This window comes from Stenella coeruleoalba (assembly GCF_951394435.1).
Source record: "Stenella coeruleoalba genome assembly, chromosome: 8".
NCBI classification, from domain to species: Eukaryota; Metazoa; Chordata; class Mammalia; order Artiodactyla; family Delphinidae; genus Stenella; species Stenella coeruleoalba.
The window spans coordinates 94988814-95009539 of record NC_137154.1 but is presented as its reverse complement, the minus strand read 5'-3'; the positions used below and the strand labels follow the sequence as shown (position 1 = coordinate 95009539).

General features: G+C 55.7%; 1 protein-coding gene across 3 annotated transcripts; it reads left to right on the top strand.

The window, feature by feature from the left end:
* Positions 1-1361: 1361 nt before the first annotated feature.
* USP2 (ubiquitin specific peptidase 2) lies at positions 1362-19182 on the top strand. Of its 3 annotated transcripts, XM_079929704.1 has the most exons (13): positions 1362-2255; positions 2478-2663; positions 14540-14590; positions 15111-15234; positions 15431-15542; positions 15641-15751; positions 15912-15976; positions 16162-16265; positions 16354-16434; positions 16569-16647; positions 16873-16980; positions 17166-17286; positions 17504-19182. In XM_079929704.1, exons 1-13 carry the CDS (start codon positions 1488-1490, stop codon positions 17589-17591), a joined length of 1998 nt encoding a protein of 665 aa, XP_079785830.1. In that variant the 5' UTR covers positions 1362-1487; the 3' UTR covers positions 17592-19182. The 3 variants fall into 3 exon arrangements, with proteins under 3 accessions (XP_079785830.1, XP_079785831.1, XP_079785832.1); XM_079929705.1 differs by lacking the exon at positions 2478-2663; XM_079929706.1 differs by lacking the exons at positions 1362-2255; positions 2478-2663 and adding an exon at positions 10792-11225.
* The last annotated feature ends 1544 nt before the right edge of the window (positions 19183-20726 follow it).

The window sequence follows — 20726 nt, the reverse complement described above, 5'->3', positions numbered from 1 at the left end:
CACTCTCAGATGCCCAGGAAGGGGTTGATGGTCCTAACCAGTCTTAATTGGCTGGAGCATGTACTGGACACAGCTGACTCCAAGTTCCTGAAAAACAACTTGGGCAAACATCTTCCGGTTTAGTCTGAGTAAGATCTGGAGGATGTGCAAGTCTTTTGTAGCAACAACTAAAGCAACCTTAACAGTGAGGGCAGGTAACAGGTGCAATGCATCTAACTGATAATCACCCTTGTTTCAGCAGTGGGGAAATCTGGGATGGATTCCCAAATCTGATGTCTCTGCGGTGAGACTTGGTTCAGGCTGTTTCGCCCCTGTCTGCTTCAGTGTCCTCTATGTAAAGTGTGGTCATGGCTGCCCACTCCCTGGGACCTTGGGAAGATTCAATTGGATGATGGATGTGGAAATGTCTTCTTTTACTTGTGATAAAATATATATGACATGAAACTTAAAAAAAAAGATGGATGACCCTTTAGGGCTCTCAAAACTCCTCAATTCAGAGGTTCTGTGTTCCTTCAGCGGACCCACCCCAGCTGCAAGGACTGGGGGTAGGGACAGGAGTGCTGCCTGCAGTGCAGGATTTTAGCCTCTAGGGGGCCCCCTTTGCACAAGTCATTATCACCATGAGCAGTTTGTGATGGGTGCTGGTAGGGGAGAACCCCTGGGAGGCCACAGGGCCCTGACTCCACTTGAAACAGAAGTCTGAGATCAGTGAAGACGGTGGGCTCTACCACACGAGGATCCCCCACCGCAGCAGGTGACCATGTCCAGGGAAGAACTCTGGGATTGGGTCTGGAGACCAAGGTCAGGCTCCTGCGCAGCCACTCATCGCCGCCTCCCCCAAACCACATGGGCCTCCTTTTTCTCATCAAGGATCTGGCCAGGTGATCCTCTCAGGTCATGTCAGCTCAGACAGTGTAAGATTCGCAAAAGACTCCTGCTCGTCCCGTAGGTCAGAAAGCAAGGGAGCAGTCTTAACTCTTGAAATGTCCAGCGTTTCCAATCCAGGGGGTGAGGGCGGTGGCATCCCCCCATCTCGGGAGTATCTGCAGAAGCTGAGGAGAGGAAGCAGATGGGACCTGGGTTGGAATACTATTTGTTGCTTGAAGGGCTGCAGAGGTAGGGCAGTCCCTGCCTCACCCTGGGGTGTTTGAGGGGAGCAATTGGAGTGGCCAGGACGTGCTGAGACGGATTGCCCCGTGTGGTTTATGAAAGCCAGCTCAGCTCTCATGCTTTCCCTGAGGTGTGAAAGCACGGGTGCGTGGAGACCTGCATGCCTGTGTGCGTGCGCGCAAATGCAGAGGTGTGTCTCAGCAGCGGGCCAGCCTCTCGTGGAATTAGACTGTGTGGTCCCTGGTTGAGGTCTGGCCAGCTGGGGATGGAGAGCAGGTACAGTGGGAGCCTGACCCCCAGCAGGGCCCTCTGACAACTGCTTTCCTTGTCTTTCAGCCCATGAGGCTCCCAGTTCCCATTGAGTGCCGCCCTGAAGGATGTCCCAGCTCTCCTCCACCCTGAAGCGCTACACAGAATCGGCCCGCTACACAGATGCCCCTTATGCCAAATCGGGCTATGGCACCTACACTCCCTCCTCCTACGGGGCCAACCTGGCTGCCTCCTTCCTGGAGAAGGAGAAGCTTGGTTTCAAGCCCAGCCCCCCCACCAGCTTCCTCACCCGTCCCCATACGTATGGCTCCCCCTCCATCCTGGACTATGACCGAGGCCGCCCCCTGCTGAGACCCGATGTCATCGGGGGTGCTAAGCGTGCGGAGAGCCAGACTCGGGGCACCGAGCGGCCTTCAGGGAGTGGACTCAGCGGGGGCAGTGGCGTCCCTTATGGAGTGACCACCAGCTCCCTCAGCTACCTGCCCATCAATGCCCGCGACCAGGGGGTAACCCTGACCCAGAAGAAGTCGAACAGTCAATCAGACCTGGCCCGGGATTTCTCCAGCCTCCGGACCTCAGATAGCTACCGGCTAGACCTGGGCCGCGGCCCCATGCTGGCCCGCACGCGCAAGGAGCTATGTGCCCTGCAGGGGCTCTACCAGGCAGCCAGCCGCTCTGAGTACCTGGCCGACTACCTGGAGAGCTATGGTCGCAAGGGCAGCGCACCGCAGGTGCCCACCCAGGCCCCTCACTCACGAGTCCCTGAAGTCCTCAGCCCCACCTACCGACCGAGTGGCCGTTACACGCTGTGGGAGAAGGGCAAGGGCCAGGCCCCTGTGTCCAGCTGCTCCAGCTCCCCAGGGCGAAACACCATGGTGAGTTTGCCCGAGGGACCCGGTGATGGGCTGGGGAGGCAGCCACTGATGAGGAAAGGACTCCCAACTTGACCGATGATCGAAGGCAGAGGTTTTTCTTCCCAGGCCTCACAGCGGCTGCTCCTGCAGCCCAGGTGGGGATGAGCCAGGGAAGTAACCTCGGCACGTCCGGTGCCCTCATGGTTTGATGCCTTTGCCCAGGGGCTTTCCCACTCTCCCCAGGAAACCCACTTCATGACCCGTGCACTGAGTGATGGCCCAGCAGTCATCTTGGAAATGCTCAGCTACCCTCACGTACACTGGGATTCTTATCCTCTACTTTCCCACCCAACATGCCAGGGTCCCCTGCAGGCCCTGCCCCATCCTGGACTGACTGCTGAGGCCCCCAGACCACCAGTGTGCCCCGTGGTAAGAGAGGCCCCCTGGCCCTGATTGCATCTCTCCTCCTGCTCAGGCTTTCACCTCCCAGTCCAGAGACGTGGCTTAACGTTGGGACATAAGACATCAGGAGAAGAGGGTCTCTCCTCTGATGGACCCTGCCTGGCTCAGGACAGGGTGTCTGGACAGGAGTTGTCCTCATGTGTCTTTGGAGAAAATGGTGCAGAACTTTTTGTCTAGGGCTTTAGACGATCCAATCCCTCTCTACTCCAATAGTGCCTGGGCTCGAATAAGGGAAGAGGCTCTGCTGGAGACAGAGTAAAGGCTGGCGTGGCCCCACCCACATCTAATCCCTGAACACACCTCTCTTGGGGCACTGACTACAATTCTGCCTTTTCTGTAGTCATTAGTTTACCCATTAGATGGTGAGCTCTCATAGGATGAGAAAGAAATCAGATCTCTAGATCCCTCACCATGTGCCTAGCTCAGTGTAGAACTCAGCTGACGTGCTTATCATGTGGATGGATGGATGGATGGATGGATGGATGGATGGATGGATGGATGGATGGATGGATTGGTGAGTGGGTGGGTGGGTGGACGGGTGGGTGGGTGGGTGGATGGATGGATGGATGGATGGATGGATGGATGGATGGATTGGTGAGTGGGTGGGTGGCTGGACGGGTGGGTGGGTGGATGGATGGATGGATGGATGGATGGATGGTTGGGTGGATGAGTAGGTGGGTAGATGGACAGGCAAGCATATGGGCAGGAGAACTGGGTGTTGTGTTGCCTTCGTTACTCTATGTACTCTTCTCCTACTCTTAGGACACGTGTCTCTTGGAAACAATAGCTATGCCATAGCAAGAAATGCTGCTTAAGGGGCTTGTCCGGAAAAATGGAGCAGGGGTGCAAGATAGGGGTGGAGCTTTGAGGCACGGATCTTGAAACTCGTCATAACTAAAGGTCTTGGGAGGACAACTTTGATACCATTACTTAGAGAGTCTTGGCCTTGCTGGGCCGTCTGTGAGGTGCCATGGGAGATGCAAAGGCTGGTGCCTCCCAGAGCGTTCAGGCCCTGAAAGGGCAGGGCTGGCTATGTCGGAGGGACGAGAAGTGGCACACGACAGAGCTGGCCCGGGAGAGAAAGACATGCTCTCAGGGCACGTGCGCTTGGGGTGGAGCGTGATTCCCTTGAACAGGTCTGGTGTTGCACAGCTCTCAGTGGAGGGGCTTGGGTGCTAGAGGCCTCTGAGGGGCACCCTCCCTTTGCTCAAAAGAGAAGGGCTATTTATTTATTTATTTATTTATTTATGGCCATGTTGGGTCTTTGCTGCTGCACGCAGGCTTTCTTTAGTTACGGTGAGCAGGGGCTGCTCTTCCTTGCGGTGCGCAGGCTTCTCATTGTCGTGGCTTCTCTTGTTGTGGAGCACGGGCTCTAGGCATGCAGGCTTCAGTAGTTGTGGCACGTGGGCTCAGTAGTTGTGGCTCGCGGCTCTAGAGCTCAGGCTCAGTAGTTGTGGCACACGGGTTTAGTTGCTCCGCGGCATGTGGGATCTTCCCAGGCCTGGGCTCGAACCAAGTCCCTTGCATTGGCAGGCGGGTTCTTAACCACTGCGCCACCAGGGAAGCCCGAGAAGGGCTCTTTACAGGGCTCAATGTTCCTCAAAGTGGGGTCTGCAGACTGCCTACCTCAGAATCACCTACACAGCTTAACAATTCAGGGGTCTGGGCCCCACCCAGACCCCCCCCGAATCAAATTCTCTAGGGACAGTGCCTGGAAATCTGCCCTTTTCACAAGACTGTCAGGTAATCTTCAAGCACACCGAGGTCCAAAAACCTCCCCTCCACAGACTAAACTGCAGAGCCACTCTCAGGCCCAATCCCAGGAGAGCAGGGCTTCCTCCTTCCCACTCAGGCATATTCCAAACCTCCCTGGAGCCTGCTGCCCTCCACACCTTCCACAGGGGACACCCCGGCCCCACCTCCACCCCCAGGGCCAGGGTGAGGGGAATTCTGAGAGAGGACCTCAGAGGAGTGGCAGATTGACCCGGAGCAAACTCAGCCACCCTAGCGTCCCTCCTCCCGTCCAGAAGCAACCCCACAACACAGGGAAGTAGCCAGCAGCCCGACAACTGAGCTAGGGTTTCACTGTGAGCTCTCGCTCCAGAAGATGCTATCAACTGGGAAATGCCCCTCGTGGGCTCCATGGTGTAAGACCTTGATTTAACCTCACCCTCAGCCCTCTAACCTCACCCCTCTCTCTCCTCACCACCCTCACCCTCGCCTCTGGAGCTGACTACATCTTGCTGGCGTGAGAACATCCCTGTGCATGGGGCCTGGACCGCTTCTGCCTAGAACCAGGTCCAGTTTCTTTTCCGATCTCCATCTGGGGATCTTACTGCCTCATTCATTCATTTACGGTGCTCCGCTTACTAGCAGCATAACCTCAGAGAAGTTCCTGAACTTCTGAACCTGTTTCCTCTGTGAAACGAGAGCAATCATAGTTCCCACTTCATAGACTGTCGTGAGGAATCAAAGGTTGCGTGTGAAAGGGCCTGGCCCGTAGTAGGTGCTGCATACATGTCAGTCCTCCTTGCCCCCTTCCAGGTGCTCCAGGGGCAGGAGAGGTGTGAGCCATGGCCCCTGCCCTCGGGCATATGCACAACTAACTTGGGGAGATAAGTTCCAAAAGCAGCGGCAGTAGGAGGCCTCCCTAGGTGTTTTGCGGTGTCATAGGTGATGGGGAAGGGAGAGGTCATCCGAGGCTGGGATGGGCTGCTCTGACCGCTGGAAGAACATTTTGCCTCTTTAACCTTGGACACCTCTCACCTGAGCTGTTTCCTCACCCATGAAAGGGAATGGTCATGCCTGCCCTGCCCACCTCCCAGGGATGTCATGAGGTTCAAAGCAAATAATGGATGTGGAGGAATCTGAAACCAGTAACATGTGATGGGAGAGTCGGTTTAAACTTAAGGGGGGAAAGGAGATGATGGAAAAGAAGGGGCACTCGGCAACTGACTAGAGTGGGAGAGGGGACCCCCGTTGGGAGGAACAAAGGTGAGAAGGAAGTGCATCCTGGGGCGGAGCCAGCATGATCTGACTCCTCTGGGGCAGCCGTGGCCCCAGGGCTCTCAGGGTAGCTGACCTGAACTACAGCTGAAGTACAGTAAAGGGAGGTCACAAGCAGGACCGCCCACCGGGGACTAGAACAGTTCTAACCAGACTCAGTCCCCTTGTTAATAGTAACAGCCCACGTGAACTCGGACTGTCACAGACTCAGCTGAACACGGGTGAAGAACTGGTGTAGGGGGACAAGAATTCTGAATACCCCCCCACCTCACCCCCAGCTTGCTTAAGTACCAACAAAATGCCACTCCACGGAGGGTGCAGCTCAGCCTAGGACAGTGAGGGCTGCCCCAGGCTCCACCTTATGACAGACTGGAGAGGAGGGAGGTGTGTTGGTTCAGAACTGATTAAAAAAAAAACCTTTCACTACCTTCAGTGGGGACTCCAAGGCAGGAAGCCAGGCCAGGTGAGTTGGCCCTGCAGAGAGCCAGGGGCCCAAGCACGTCCCCCCTCTGCCCCACCTCTCCTGTTCCCTTGGGCCTATGGAAGGACAAGCTGTTCCCACTGAGCCCTTCCAGGGCTGCGCTTTAACCCCTACAATCCATCCTAATCCTCCTCCGCTCCACCCCCTCCAGCTGCTCCCTCCCCGGCCCTGGCATTCTGCCTGCTGGCCTCAGCCCTGCCAGAGGCCACCCTCCTTCTTTCCTGGGGCCCTCCAGAGCACAAGCCATGGGCCGGGCATCTGCTGCTCGGATGCAGGGCCTGACCCGGCCTCTTGCACACCCGTGCCCTCTGCTCTGGGACCTGTTGCTAGGAGCAAACGGCCTGGGCACCTGGGTCCTATTTGCCACTGGGGCTGCTGACTCATCTCGCAAAGCCTCGGGTTCCAGCTGTTCAGTGACAGGGAGATTATATAAGCCGAGGTCATGTGATTTTTCTCTCGGGTGGGACTTTGGACTTACTGCTGCCAAGCAGTAGGGGGAAGGGAGGAGTTTTACTCCAAAGAGAACTACTTGAGGACAGCAGGGGCTGCCCTAGGGCTCCTGGGTGAGAGGAGTGACCTTCCTCTCCGTCCCCTGCCTTCTCACTGTTTACTCAGCCACTCCGAACTGCATCCCTGCTGTCTTATTTGTCCAGCTTGGCAGCCTGAGACCCTGGGGCTTGTCCTCACCCACTCGGCCACCCAGAGGAGGTTGAACTTCCTCAGGGCCTGAATCTGTGCTGACAGCATAGGAAGGTCACACAGAGGAGCCCTTAAGCCAGAGGAGTCCCACGGCCAGGACTAGTACTAGCTGCTGAGAAAGAAAGGGCAGTCGGTTTGTAGTCTGTGGTTAGAATCAGCCAGACACTGATGTCTCCAGCCCTTGAAGACCGGCTGTGGGCTATGACCTGGCTGGTGGCCTTGGTGCTGCCTTACCCAGGCTCGTTTTCTCAATCAGTGCCCCGCACTGTGCTCCCTGCCTCCCCCTCCACCCCGCCTCGGGGATGTCTCCATGAGTTAACGTGGCGCAGGGGTGGGCTCAGCAAGGCAGAAGTTAATCCATGCCTGGCAAAATGTTCCCTGCCCCCGGGAGAGCCGCTCCACTGACCATCGGCTACAGAAATGAACAGCATGTTCAGGGCCCAGAGCTGCACACGTCGTCCCCTGCACCCTCTCACCTCAATGGGTCCATAGAAACTGGTGCCCCACACAGAGGTATAAACGAGAGAGGGAAGTGTGTGGGCCTCTGGAATCCAGCTGGTTCAGGCCGGACTGCCCAGGGGCTCAAAGGAGTACAGAGCTTTTGGCCTCCTGGAGTCTGAGTGATGCAGGGAGGCGGAGCTTCCTACAGACCTAGGTACCGCTGGCTGGCCCTCCGTCCCCAAGGGCACTCGTGGGCTGAAAGCCAAGCCTCCTAACAAGGACTCTGAGCCCCTACCAGTTCAGTCAATCAGGCCACCAGTCTGTCCCGTTTGCGGTGGTAACAGCAGGTGCGCCCAGGAGCAGGGCCTAAGCAGTGTTTCCAAATCCAGGACCAAGCTGCCCACTAAGATCTGAGGGAACAAGGTATTCGCCGTCTTGCCTTCGTAGAGCTAACGCTGACTTTAATTTACTTAAATACTCCATCCGTGCCAGGAAGGATCTGAGGTGAGAAAATACCTACGGGGGAGGCAGGCCAAGCACAGGGTCTGAGAAATGGCCGTCTCGGGCTGCAGGAATGAGCCCTGCAGAGATCAGCTCAGTGTGTCTGAGGCAGAAAGTCATGGAGCCGGAGCCAGATTCAGATCCCAGAAGACCATATGCTTTACCCACCCCACTTCACGAAATGGCACTGAGGAGAAAGGGTCTCAGAGGGGCTTGGCTAGTTGAGAAAGGACCTCGGTTCTTCCTCGGCGGTGTCCTGCAGCCGTCAGACCTGCCTGACAAGACTGGACCCTGTGGGAATTCTTTCCGCCCCGGCTTCTCAAAGGGCTCCCATGCAGGAGCTTTCTCCAGCTGGGCCTCCCCTCTCCCAGCAATGCCCCTAACCTCCCGCATCCCAGGAAAGATGGAGAGAGCTGGCAGAATGTCATGATGTCCCGGGGTGGCTGGCCTACGTCATGGGGAGACAGGCCAAATGCTCCAGGGGGTGAGCACCTGATAGACAGCGCTTCCTGCAGCTCACTTACTCCACATGCAAACCCAGACTCGCCCCACCCTCTGGGCTCAGTGGGACTTCCAGGATGGCCAGCAGAGCCTGCTCTGGCCCCCTTTCATGGTGAGCTCAACGTCTTTATTAAGCACCCACTAAGAGAACCCACAGCCCCGCCCTTCAGGAGGCATCAGTGTGATGGTACAATCAACACACAAGCTCAGACCACTTACAGAAGCCTTAGAGACACTTATAACACAAAGATAAACATATTAAGACAAATTCATACAGTGGAAACTGAATGCTAGTAGACTGAGGGTATACAGGGATGGTGTTTCGAGCTGGGTGGAGTTCATTAGAGAAGGCTTTGTGGAAAACATGAGTTTTGAGCAGAATTTACAGGTTGGTAACTGGCAGAGAACAGGAAAGGCATTCCAGAATCTCCTGGTAATTGTTCCTAGCATGGGTTTTGCTGTAGGACCTGTCTGGGTTCAAAGCCCCACGCTGCCATTTACCAGCTACGTGGTCCTGGAAAGTCATTGGACCTCTCAGGGCTTAAGTTCCTTCATCTAGAAAACAGAGGTAATAGTTGCTACATCACTGTGTTATTATGCAAGTTAGCTGGGCTAATATATATAAAGCACTTAGCAGTGCCTGGCATTTAGTAAGTACTTCATCGGTGGCAGGTTTTTGTTTTTTTTTTTTTTTTTTTTTGCAGTACGCAGGCCTCTCACCGCTGTGGCCTCTCCCGTTGCGGAGCACAGGCTCCGGACGCGCAGGCTCAGTGGCCATGGCTCACGGGCCCAGCCGCTCCGCGGCATGTGGGATCCTCCCGGATCAGGGCACGAACCCGTGTCCCCTGCACCGGCAGGTGGACTCTCAACCACTGTGCCACCAGGGAAGCCCGGCAATTTTGTTTTTTAAGCGAGAGAAGGCAAGTGCTAAAGCAGGTTGGTTGGCAGCGGGGATCAGAGAAGAGTGAGGGTGGTGACAGTGGTGTCGTCCGGCCTATGGATGACAGTCTCACAGACAGGGCTACCTGAGGTTTCCAGAATGGATAGAAGAGTCGGGTGTTTCAGGGCAGGGGAGTGATGTGATGAAATGCAAGCCTTGCTGCAGTGTGGTTAGGAAGGGTGTGGTTAGGAAGAAGGAAGCATGGAGGAAGGCTGTTGCATTTTGTCCAGGGTCCAGGTTTGGTCACCCGGCAAGGAGAGTGACTGTGGAGATCACCCCTCCTAACATCAAGCCTCACTTATCACCCAGGAGAACGCCCTGCAGCTCCTGCCACCTGCGCACTCCTCCCACCACCGCTGCTGGAACACACAGGGGCAACCGTCTGTGCTCCCCCCTCAGTAGCACAAAATCGCTGTTCTGTGGGAGTCCTGGGGTACAAGCCATACATGCATCCTGGACACACTCCCCATGTGGCTGTGGTCGTGTGTGCCGTGTGCGTGTACATGTGGGGATGACAGGCCAAGGGAAACAGAAGGAGGCCACAGATGAGTAACAGCACACACTGCTGCCTCCCAGAGTATTTTTAAATGCTAAAAATACTGGCTAAAAATACCCATCAAGCTCCAAACAAGATACTTTCTCCAGGCAGATTCTGTGTGGGTCCCTGATAGGTGAGGGGGGTGGAGCAGCAGAAACCTTCAAGCATTGCTGTCCTTCGGGTCAGAGGAGTACACTCACCCCACACCAGCTGAGCACCTATTTCTCCACCGTGGTGGTACTTTCTCCCCATCTCCCGAAAACAAATCAAAATTTGAGATTCTAGGAGAGATGGAGTTGGGTAACTGGGTAGAAGAGGCCAGAAAAGGTTCCTTCCTGGGGCCAAAAGGTACGGTGATGTATTGTACCATATAAAAATATGGGCATTGCCTCTCTTGACAGTGGGCCAAACTAAGGGCTGGAGGGAGGAGGGGTGCTCAATGCCGAAGCCGTGGAAATCTACCTTCCTAACCTGGGCCCTGTGACCCTCACGGTCTGTGTCGATGTTGGGCTCCAAGAAAGCCCTGAATGCTGAATCCCCCCTGAATGCTGTGCAAAAGTTTGTGCGTGGGTGCATTTTTCCCTGAAAAAAATGAGTACAGAGCTTTCATCGGGTTCTCAAAATGATCTGCAGCCCCCAAAAAGTTAGGAATCGTTTGCCGCCTTGGGGGAAGCTCACCCGGCTGACACTCGTCCTTGGAGACGTGTCCTCTGCGGGCCTCAAAGACAGTTTCTCGAGTCCCAACCCCGAGGTGGGTGCCGGACTCCGCGCTCCGGTCCTGCCGGCCCCCGGGGGCTGCCAGGTCTCTGCGGCCGGCGGGCTCTGTCGGCGGCAGGGGGCTGGGGGCAGCCAGGCGGTGGGCGGACCCGCGGGAAGCGCGGGGTCTGGCGGGGTCTCAGCCTCGCTCGGGTCCGCGTGCTGGCGGCCGGGGGCGGGGCCCAGCGGGGGCGGAGCTGGAGCCCTGGTCCCGCCCCAGCGCTGACGTCGCGCGGCCAGCGGCGCGGGCGGGGCCGCCAGTCTGCTAGAGAGAGACAGAGAGAGAGAGAGAGAGAGAGAGCGAGCCGGTGCAGGGGCGGTTGGCGGCGTGCGCCGCGGAGGTTGAGGCGGAGGAGCACGCGATCTGCCTGCCGTAGCGGTTGCCGCCGGGCGCCGCGGACGGTGTCCTGTGGCGGCCTCGCCGGCCTGGGCGTCCGGGCCGTGGGATCGCGCGGTACTACCCCGCGCCTCCTTGGCCAACGTTAGGCGAGGGGTCGAGCCCGCCATCCGCCCGTCAGCATGCGCACCTCGTACACCGTGACCCTGCCTGAGGAGCCCCCCGCAGCCCCCTTTCCCGCCCTCGCCAAGGAGCTGCGGCCGCGCTCCCCTCTCTCCCCTTCCCTGCTGCTCTCCACCTTCGTGGGGCTCCTGCTCAACAAAGCCAAGGTACGCGGGGCCCTTTTCCGGGACCCCCAACGCCGAGGGCTGGGGTTCCGCCTCCTCCCCGGGATGCCCTCCCTCCCGCCCCCTGCTGCCGCGCGCCGGGCCCGGGCACGGAGCGTCCTCAGCCCCCACCCCTCCTTTCCCAGGGTCTCCCGGCAAGGAACGCCCCTCCCCGGCTGATCTCACGCTTACTCGCGGCCCCCACCCCTTGTTGAGGTCCCAGCCCCGGAGCCCTCCGAACCCCCCTTCCCCTTCCCTCTCGTCGACCCCTGCACCAGGTGGCTCTTGGACTCTTAATTCCTGGCACCTATCAGGACAGGTGCAGGAAAGCGTAACCTTGACTAGTTCTCGGTGTGTGAGGGAACGGGCAGCTCGCTGGACCCCGCGGGCGTGACTCCTCCAAGGCCAAACCCAGCAAGAAAGGCTGGTGGGAAAGGGGCCGCCTCCCCGACACTCAGTTCCAAAAGGCCCTTTCCCAGAGGGTCGGTAACAGGGGTCCTTTGACCCCGTGAAGGGCAGAGGAGTTGCAGACGGGGAAAGAGGTCAACGTCCCTTCCCTTCCCAGCCCTCCCCAGTTCAGCTAAGTGGGCACTGGATCCCTCAAATGACGTAGCCGCCCCAGAGTGATGCTGGGGCTAAAGGCTGGGCACTGCCCCCTCGGGGAAGAGAGAGGGGGCCAGAGCCTGACAAGTCTTATGTAACAGCACCAGCTCCCGTGTTGGCAGTGTGTGCACTGCCCCGTGCCAGGGCCATACCAGCCTCCTTGGCCATGGCTGACCCTCATGGCACAGGTGAAGTAAGCAGGAAAGCCCTTTCCTGGGGTCTCGAGTGTGAAGACACAAACCTCCATCAGCCTTTCTTCTATGGCTCGTGTTCCCAGATGTTTCCCCCGCGTTAACATAGAACAGGCTCTTATGAGCCCCCTGCTCCTTCCCTGGGAGGTGAATGCTGTCTGTTTGCTGGCAATGGAGGTGGCATCTACCTTCAAGAACAGTGGTTGCTACCGAGTCAAATTAGGTTTGCTGATGGCTAATTTTAAGGAAGCTCTTGACCCGAACTTTCTCTGCTCTTTGCACTTGAGTTCCAGCATCCCAACTGGAGTCATTTCCTTGTCTCCTGGTGAGAGGCTGGCTGTTCAGGGTCTCTCCCCACTTCTCCAGTTTGGGCCTCTCCCTGTCGGCCCTGAGGTAGGATTGTTTTTCCCGTAAGAAAGGTCACTCCTGGGACATTTTGTTTCTCTCTGGAATGGAAACTGCTGACTTTCCCTGCAGCTCCTGATTTCCTATTCATGGCAGAAGAATATCTGGCTGGGCAGAGAACAGCCCTGCTCTCCCCTCCGCTCCCACCCCCTGACTTCTGTTACCCAGCCGCCTTCTACACAGAGTGCTTAGAAATTGGCAAGTAGTTTTGAGCTCAGGAAATCTTAGACACAGGCACAACCCAGAACTAAGAGGGTCCCAGCGATGCCTTGAAGGAGCCTCCCCCATCTCTCCACCCGCCAGGCCATAAGCAGGGGTAGAGCCTCGAGAATAGTAACCGTAGGTCGTGAGCTGTTCTCCTTGACCTTCCCTCTGTTGGGTCACAGTTAAAAGTGTCAACACCACAGGAATGCTTCATTAGAGAGATGCCTCCAGTCTCCCACTGCCCCACCCCCACTAGAGCTGCATGACTACTGCCTCAGCCACGGGCCCCCTTTGGTGGACAGCGACAGTCACCAGCGGTAGAATGCTTTGCTTCTGTGGCCCGTTTAGACAGATGTTGTCTGAGGCACGGGGAGGGGGAGTAAGAACTAATAAAGCACTGCCGGAAATAGATGTAAGAGTGGGTGTCCTGGGGAAGAAAGAGCAGGTATTCTGTCGTGGGCAGGCTTTAACGTTTAGTTCCGAATGGGCAACACGGAGACATCAGTGTTTCTGTTGGGCCCCATGTCTACTTCAAAATGCTGATAAGGTCTTTGTCCGGGGAGTTATCTCTGTTGTGGCCCTCTGACTGGAGCATCAGGGTTTACTGAGATTGTCGTGAAGATTTAAATTCTGTGTCTGGGGCCATACACTGCTGTTCTTCAGCGGGTGTTTGTACCCCACCTGCTGCCAATAGGCTTTTCTTTCTAGCTGCAGGTGGACAGCAGGTCTCTCTGCTGGTTTAGGTATTTCCTTCCCTACCTATTAGTGTTAGACCTGAGAATTGGCAAGGAAGGATCTTCCCACTTGTGGGATCAGCGGGGCAATACCTGAGAAAAGCCCTCCTTCAGCCTGCCTCTCCCCAGCCCACCCCCTTATGCTGACAACCTCATGGGCTTTGAGCTGCTGACAGCACACGGCATGAGTAATTTTAGCTGAGTTATTTCAGGCTCCTGTTCTGATCAGGCTTGAGCTGGCCCCACGCATGCCCCAGCCAGTGTTGCTCCAGAGTTGCCTGCTCCCAGGTCCCCTCCCTGAGACGGAGGGTGGAAGGCTCATCTGTAGGCCGATGCGTTAACCCTTTGAGCCTGAAGGTTTTCTGACTCCTTGGAGGTCAGGCCAGGGTCAGCCAAGAGACCTGGACAAACACGCTCAGAGTCCTCGCCGGAGCACCTTTTCTCCCTCCCACCCCCTCACCAGCCTCCACAGTAGGGACAAGAGCAAGAGGAGCGCCTTCAGCCAGGTGCTCACCTCTGCTTGGCCCAACCTGCCATCAGAAGGATTCCCAGCCGGTGGCCAGTCAGGGTGTTGAAACCTGAACCAGGCGAGGAGGATTCTCCCAGGCTTTAATCAGCCCTCAGGAGCTGAGCTCAGCTGGAAGGAATTCCACCTGTCTCTGGCGGTTCAGAATGGCAGGCCAACTAGGGTTTTTCCCCAGATGAAGATCTAGACTCAGTTGAGATGTTTTGTCATTGAACTTTGCAAGACCTCCTTGAAGTGCTCATTGTGACAGCTGCTTTAGACATCAGGCATGTCAGGATACTGATGGAGGTCATTTGAGAGAGTGCCTGGATTTGGGGCCTGAAATTTCTTGGAGCCAGGTATATGAACTCCTGGTCTCTGGCTCTCAACTCCAGTCTCCAATATGGCAGAGAATGAAAAGTAACATAAAGATGGGGGAAAACACGTAGTCGATAAAAGAAAGCAAAGCCTCGAAGAACATTTTTCTTGTGTGTTGAAAATGACAGGCATTCCACACCCCTCTTGCCTACAACGTACGTAGACTGAAGTTGGAGAGAGAATAATGTGTGTGGCTTGATGCCAGTGGCTACAACTGGCAGAAAGTTGCAGAGAGAACCTAACATAGGCCAGGCCTCTTCCTTCAGCCTGAATATGCCACGTGTTCTTTGCTTACAGAATTCTAAGAGCACCCAGGGTCTGGCTGGTCTCCGAAACCTTGGGAACACGGTGAGTTCTTCCTAGCCCACTTCTTTCCTGAGGCCACTCCCTACCATCCCAACTGGGACCGTCTAACCAGAGTCCCCTCCTGGCTCCAGCCGACTCCCTCCCTACCCGCTAGGCCAGCTGGTACCTGCCCTTCCTGGCTGGTGTTTTACAAAGTTGCCGACCTCTTCCTCAGCCCCGCCCCCAGCAGGAAGCCCTGCTGAAGAGGAGTTGCCCTTTGAACTGGCAGCTTAGGTACTTTCCTGGATCCTTCTCCTCGAGGACAGCCATCACTTCCCACCCACTTCTGTCCAGCTCCCCCACTCCCTTTTGCACACCTCTGTAGTAAATAACCAGTTACATCACCTGTGCCAGCAGTGGGAACTTGCCTCACTTCACCGCTTTACTTACAAAAAGAGGCACTTGAGGCTGTGGGAGGATTCATTTCTGGGCCCGATGGACCAGAGGGCTCTAGGTAGGACGTAACTAGACATGCCAGCCAGGGTCTTTGTTCCGCGGCTGACATGCAGGTGGTCTCTCGCAGTGCTTCATGAACTCCATTCTGCAGTGCCTGAGCAACACCCGGGAGCTGAGGGACTACTGCCTCCAGAGGCTCTACATGCGGGACCTCGGCCACAGCAGCAGTGCACACACAGCCCTCATGGAAGGTGAGGGGCGCGGCCCTGCTCCCCCTCAGGACGCTTCTCCCACTCTGCTGTCGCTGCACTAGTAGTTGTGTGTCATGTGTTCCTCTCGTATTTCTCTTTCTTTGGCTTCTTTTAGTTGGGACTCTAGTTTAAGAATTTCGTAGAGAAAATGGCTTAGCTGTCCTCCACGCCCCTCTCTACCCTCTCCTTCCAATAGAGTTTGCAAAACTAATCCAGACCATATGGACCTCATCCCCCAATGATGTGGTGAGCCCCTCTGAGTTCAAGACCCAGATCCAGAGATACGCACCGCGCTTCGTCGGCTATAAGTAAGGGCCTTGGGGACGTGACCTCCCCGGGGTGGGTGGCAGCAGCAGCAGGTTCTAGGGGCCAGAGGTGTCGCTCACTCCCTTTTCTTCGGGTTCAGTCAGCAGGACGCTCAGGAGTTTCTTCGCTTCCTTCTGGACGGGCTCCACAATGAGGTGAACCGGGTCACAGCGAGGCCCAGGTCCAACCCTGAAAACTTCGACCATCTTCCGTAAGTAGGAGGAGAGTGCTGGGGGCAGAACTACACGAACTTCTTTGGGGGTAATGATTTGGGGAGAATTTTGGATATTAAGGATTTAGATCCCTAGGCCTTTAAACTTATCATGGTTTGAGCTCTGACCCAATTGTCTTCCTCTCTCTCTGGGTCCTAGTGATGATGAGAAAGGGCGCCAGATGTGGAGGAAATATCTAGAACGGGAAGACAGTCGGATCGGGGGTAAGTGCGGGCACGGGGGGCAATGCCTGCCTTCCCTGCTAAGTGCTTTGCCTGAGCAGAGCATGAGAAGCCCATTCTCCCAGGGACCCCTCCTGCTATCCAGTGCCCAGCACCCAAAGGTCTGAGGCGGGAGCGGTGAGAAAGGAGACACAGTGTTTAAGCATCGCATGTCCGTCTCTCCCCAGATCTCTTTGTCGGGCAGCTGAAGAGCTCCCTGACGTGTACTGATTGTGGTTACTGTTCTACAGTCTTTGATCCCTTCTGGGACCTGTCTCTGCCCATTGCTAAGGTACGCACCCCTGTCCCCCTGCATCTGAAACTCCCGCTCTTACCCTTTCATGTCAGCGACCTCTGACCTTCATTTTTCTCTCTCCCAGCGAGGTTATCCTGAGGTGACGTTAATGGACTGCATGAGGCTCTTCACCAAAGAGGATGTGCTTGATGGCGATGAAAAGCCAGTAAGTCACCCTCCTTGGCAGCGAGAGTGCATCTCCCTGAGCCCTCTCGGGGGCGGACCAGCCTAGGAGTTGCTGGATTCGCCTGTTGGCCTCTCTCGTGAGTCCTTCCCAGCTCTGTCTATCCTGTCTTTCAGACGTGCTGTCGCTGCCGAGCCAGAAAGCGGTGTATAAAGAAGTTCTCCATCCAGAGGTTCCCAAAGATCTTGGTGCTCCGTATCCTTCAGCTCGTCAGGGCAGGGACTTGACATTAGAGAGTGACTGATGACAAGGGCCCAGGTGAGGGCCAACGGAGTAGGAACCTCAGAACGTCAGGCGGCTTTTCTCCTCCCGCGTGCCCTTCTGCTTCCTGAGAAGCGCAGTCACCCTCAGGGGCTCTGTCTCCTGTTCTCGGACTCTGTTCTTGCCACCCTGTCTGTCCTTGACTCACACCAATACCAGATCTGAAGCGGTTCTCAGAATCCAGGATACGAACCAGCAAGCTTACAACATTTGTGAATTTCCCACTAAGAGACCTGGACTTGAGAGAATTTGCCTCAGAAAACACCAGTAAGTATTTTTCTGCACTGGAGGCGCAGAACCGAGGCGCAAGTGTCTAAGGTACAGCGGGGAGGCCAAGAGGTGGAGGGACGCTGCTAAGGAGTGAGACGTGGAAACTGGGAGTAGCGGCAGGAGGGGGGGGCCCGGGGGCAAGGGATGCCTCGGGGGCTGGACGCCTTGTGCTTCCTCCTCAGACCACGCTGTTTACAACCTGTATGCTGTGTCCAATCACTCCGGAACCACCATGGGCGGCCATTACACAGCCTACTGCCGGAGCCCGGTGACGGGAGAATGGCACACGTTCAATGACTCCAGGTGAGACAGGCCTCGAGCGCGGCTCCCGGCCGTCAGGCACCTGTACCTCACCCGGAAAAGGTCAGGGCCCAAAGGGGTGCTGTGCATTTGAAGACCCTCCAGAAGAGGGTGGCCTCGGGTGTCCAGTAGATCAGAGACGGGCCCTCACGCTCCCCCAGCCACTCTGTCGTGTCATGGGGCCCCGCGGCCGCCAGGCTGACCTGTCTTCTCTCCACAGCGTCTCCCCCATGTCCTCCGGCCAAGTGCGCACCAGCGACGCCTACTTGCTCTTCTACGAGTTGGCCAGTCCACCCTCCCGCATGTAGCAACGACGAGCTACACCTCATCCTTCCCCGTGGTGGCCCTACACCCTAAGTTTTTTTAAAAAGACCAAAAAAGGCAAAAAAAATAAAAACCCACCTGACTAATAAGCGAAAACTAAAGGAAAGTGAAGCTGCCGAGCAGGAGTTGCTGCAGCCTGGCCAGCGTCTGGGGTGGGGAGCCTGCTGCCCCCAAGCCCCGCCTGGCAGGGAAGACCGGCAGGACACAGACCGAGCCAGCACAGTGTCCCTCGGCTTCTCGTGTTTGCATCTGTAAGCTTGTGGTTTCTTCCTGTGTGTGATTAAACAGCCGTCTGTGGGGAGAAGCTCCTCATCCGCTGGCCGCGGCTCCAGCCCCGGCCTCCCGGAGAGACAGCGCCCCCTGGAGCCTGCTGGGGAGGATCGCTGCCCGTCTTCACCGGCCCAGGAGCAAGAGAAACACCCATGAGCCAAGAGCCCTCTTAACGCTGCTAACTCCGGGGGGACAGATGAGGGGACGTCTTTGAAAAAAGCTGTTTTTGGTTTTTAAAAGCCCAGCTGTTTTTTTTAATTTACCGTAACTAAAGTTTTCAGACTGGAGATGCTGTCTTTCACACCTCTTCACAGCTGGGACGTTGTGCTGGTCATTTTTCTTTTTTTTCCCTTAATTCTTCAAAATACAGCTTTTCTCGTGCCAGCCCCCAGTGGTGCTAGGTGGGAGTTGGCCAGGCCCCAAGCACAGCCACAGTAGACCTGGGCTCTGACAGGTTTCTTGTTTGTTTTTTTAACGTTTTGGATGGAATCTAGTTGCCTCCAAGAATTGTGCCTTATAGCATTTGGGGACCAGGGGGTGACTGCCCCTCCCTGAAATATCCCTCAGCCTCTTCCCTTTTCCCCAGTGCCATGTTCAGAGCCGCCGGGGAGCCTCAGGGTCGCGCCCGTAGCCCCTGGCTTGTTTTGCATTGCAGTGAGGTGAAGAGGAGAGCAGGTGAAAGGAGATTTCTTCTGATAGTGTTATCAAGTTCTTCCCGCCAGCCTCCTCTAACCCAGTCCCGGGCTACTCCCCAGCTGTTGGAAGGATAGCAGGAGCCCCTTACCCTCGAGCTTCTCTCACCTTTAATTTATTCCTCAACTTGCTTTTCCTCTCCGACCTTCCTGCCCCACACGCCCTTCTCAGAGCCTCCTGACGTAGGCCCTCTGGACCGAGTTTCTCAGGGATGCCCATGCCACCCCCAGCTCCAGCTCCTCTCGGCATCGGTCTACAGTCCAACCTGGGAGCTGGAGCCTGGGTGTTTGGGGACATCTTGCCTCAGTTGTATGGTTCTTTCCCATGGGCTTGACTCTGCCCTAAGTAGTCGGGCAAAACTCTGTGCTGCCCCCTAGAAAACAGCTGTTCCGCACCAAGGCACGGAGGTCTGTGCGTGGAGCCCTCTGCACACCCACACGGCTGGGCCCCACCTGTGCCCCTCGGAGCCCAGAACTTTCCAGTGTTCCCAGGAAGCATCAGAAAAAGACACCCTGAGTCTAACTGGCCTGACACCCTTCTCCAGGGAAGACCTGTGAACCTGAGCCAAAGGGCTGGTGTACACTTGTTTACTGTGTAAGCAAGAGGAGAAGAATGTGTGATGTACAGTGGAACCTTGTACAGAATAAATAATAGCTTTGAGAAGTAAGTTGGTACGTGATGGAATCTTGATCTGGGACAGGTCTGAACCCAGGAAGCGCTCCTAGCCTATCAGTGGAGATAGTTTACTGCTGCAATCAGATTGTAGATTCCAAGTTCTGGACAAAGTTAACTACCCACTTTTTAGCTTAAACTTCTCAATTCTGTAAAAAAAAAAAAAAAAAAAAAAGCTGGACTAGTACACATTTTGAACACTATATTCCTTATCTGGATTCACTGATACATTAACATTTTGCCACATTTGTTTATGTATACTTTATTCTTTGGGGCAAAACATTTACGGGCAAGGTGTCCTGTCACTTCTAAATACCTCAGTGTGCGTCTCCCACGTAACCACAACCCTGGAATACCTCAGTGTGCGTCTCCCACGTGACCACAACCCTGGCTTCACACCTAAGGAAATCAGCATGTCTAACGGACATCACTTTAAATGGACTGTCTGCTTTTTAACTGCTAGTAGGGGCACTCTGGTGGTTCTCTGTTGACGCACTTGGGTGCCTGTACAGACCTGTGACGAGCTAAGACAGGTTTCTCCAGCAGAGACTGAATACAGCAACGTTTGCTCTTAGAGCAGAGTGGCTATGCCTGCGTGTGGAGTGATCAAGGCTTGGTCCTCAATAAATTAAATGAAAGATCTCAACTTGCCCCACTAATACTGGAAACAGCAGCCTTTACATTAAAGGTGTTGTTCTCTAAAATGGTGTTTTCAAGACATCACCAGATTTAACTCCTTGGAGGGAGGGCCTCGTTGGGGTCCCCAGGGACTTGGCTCCTTGAGTTTTCTCTCAGACTTGTTCAGATTTTCCATTTCTGCCACCAATCCCAGAACTTGGGAAACTTAAGTCACCACCAGTTGAGCTTAAAGTGTTTTATGGGGAATTTTCCTAACTGCCATCCGTGCTCCACACACTGAGAAATCAAGGCCTATCTCTCCTTCCCTTGCTTGTCACTCTCCCTCCCAGGGGCACCTGCTGTCACACTCACCTCCTGGGCTGAGACTGGAGGCGGCCATTTTCGGGGGGGGGGGTGGCATTTCCCAGAAAGGATTGAAAATAAGAGTGACTCAAGCCTGAGGTTTCTCCCCGGCTTTCCCTGGAAGGGGCCCGATGCAAGAAAAATAATTTCCCCCAAACCACAAGTGAACAGGATCACCTTCAAGATGGAAACATTAGGCTTAGAGCAAAATGGATGGCTGAGCCTCAAATCAGTGTAAGGTGCTGTACCGCTCCTGTGACTAGTTCTTCACTGGAGGTAGAAGCCACCTGTGTGCTTTTGTTGTGTTCCACTGGGGAACAGACTATAACTAACATCGAGGGTGGGGGCTCAGCCCCCTCCACCCTTGCTCCCAGCCCTCCTTTCTGTACTTGTGGTGCTTTCTCATCCCCATGGCAACAGGTCCTAGTGCTGCACAGATCCCCAAACACAACCTGTCCCCGTGTTTCCTTACCCAACAGCTTTGCCTCCTAGCAACTGGGATT

What these genes read in the sequence shown, in the direction of transcription:
- USP2 (XM_079929704.1), top strand. Translation starts at nt 1,488, where the DNA reads ATGTCCCAGCTCTCCTCCACCCTGAAGCGCTACACAGAATCGGCCCGC. An exon ending in GGAAGACAGTCGGATCGGGG is followed by an intron (nt 15,977 to 16,161) that starts GTAAGTGCGGGC and finishes GTCTCTCCCCAG; the next exon opens with ATCTCTTTGTCGGGCAGCTG. An exon ending in TGTCTCTGCCCATTGCTAAG is followed by an intron (nt 16,266 to 16,353) that starts GTACGCACCCCT and finishes TCTCTCTCCCAG; the next exon opens with CGAGGTTATCCTGAGGTGAC.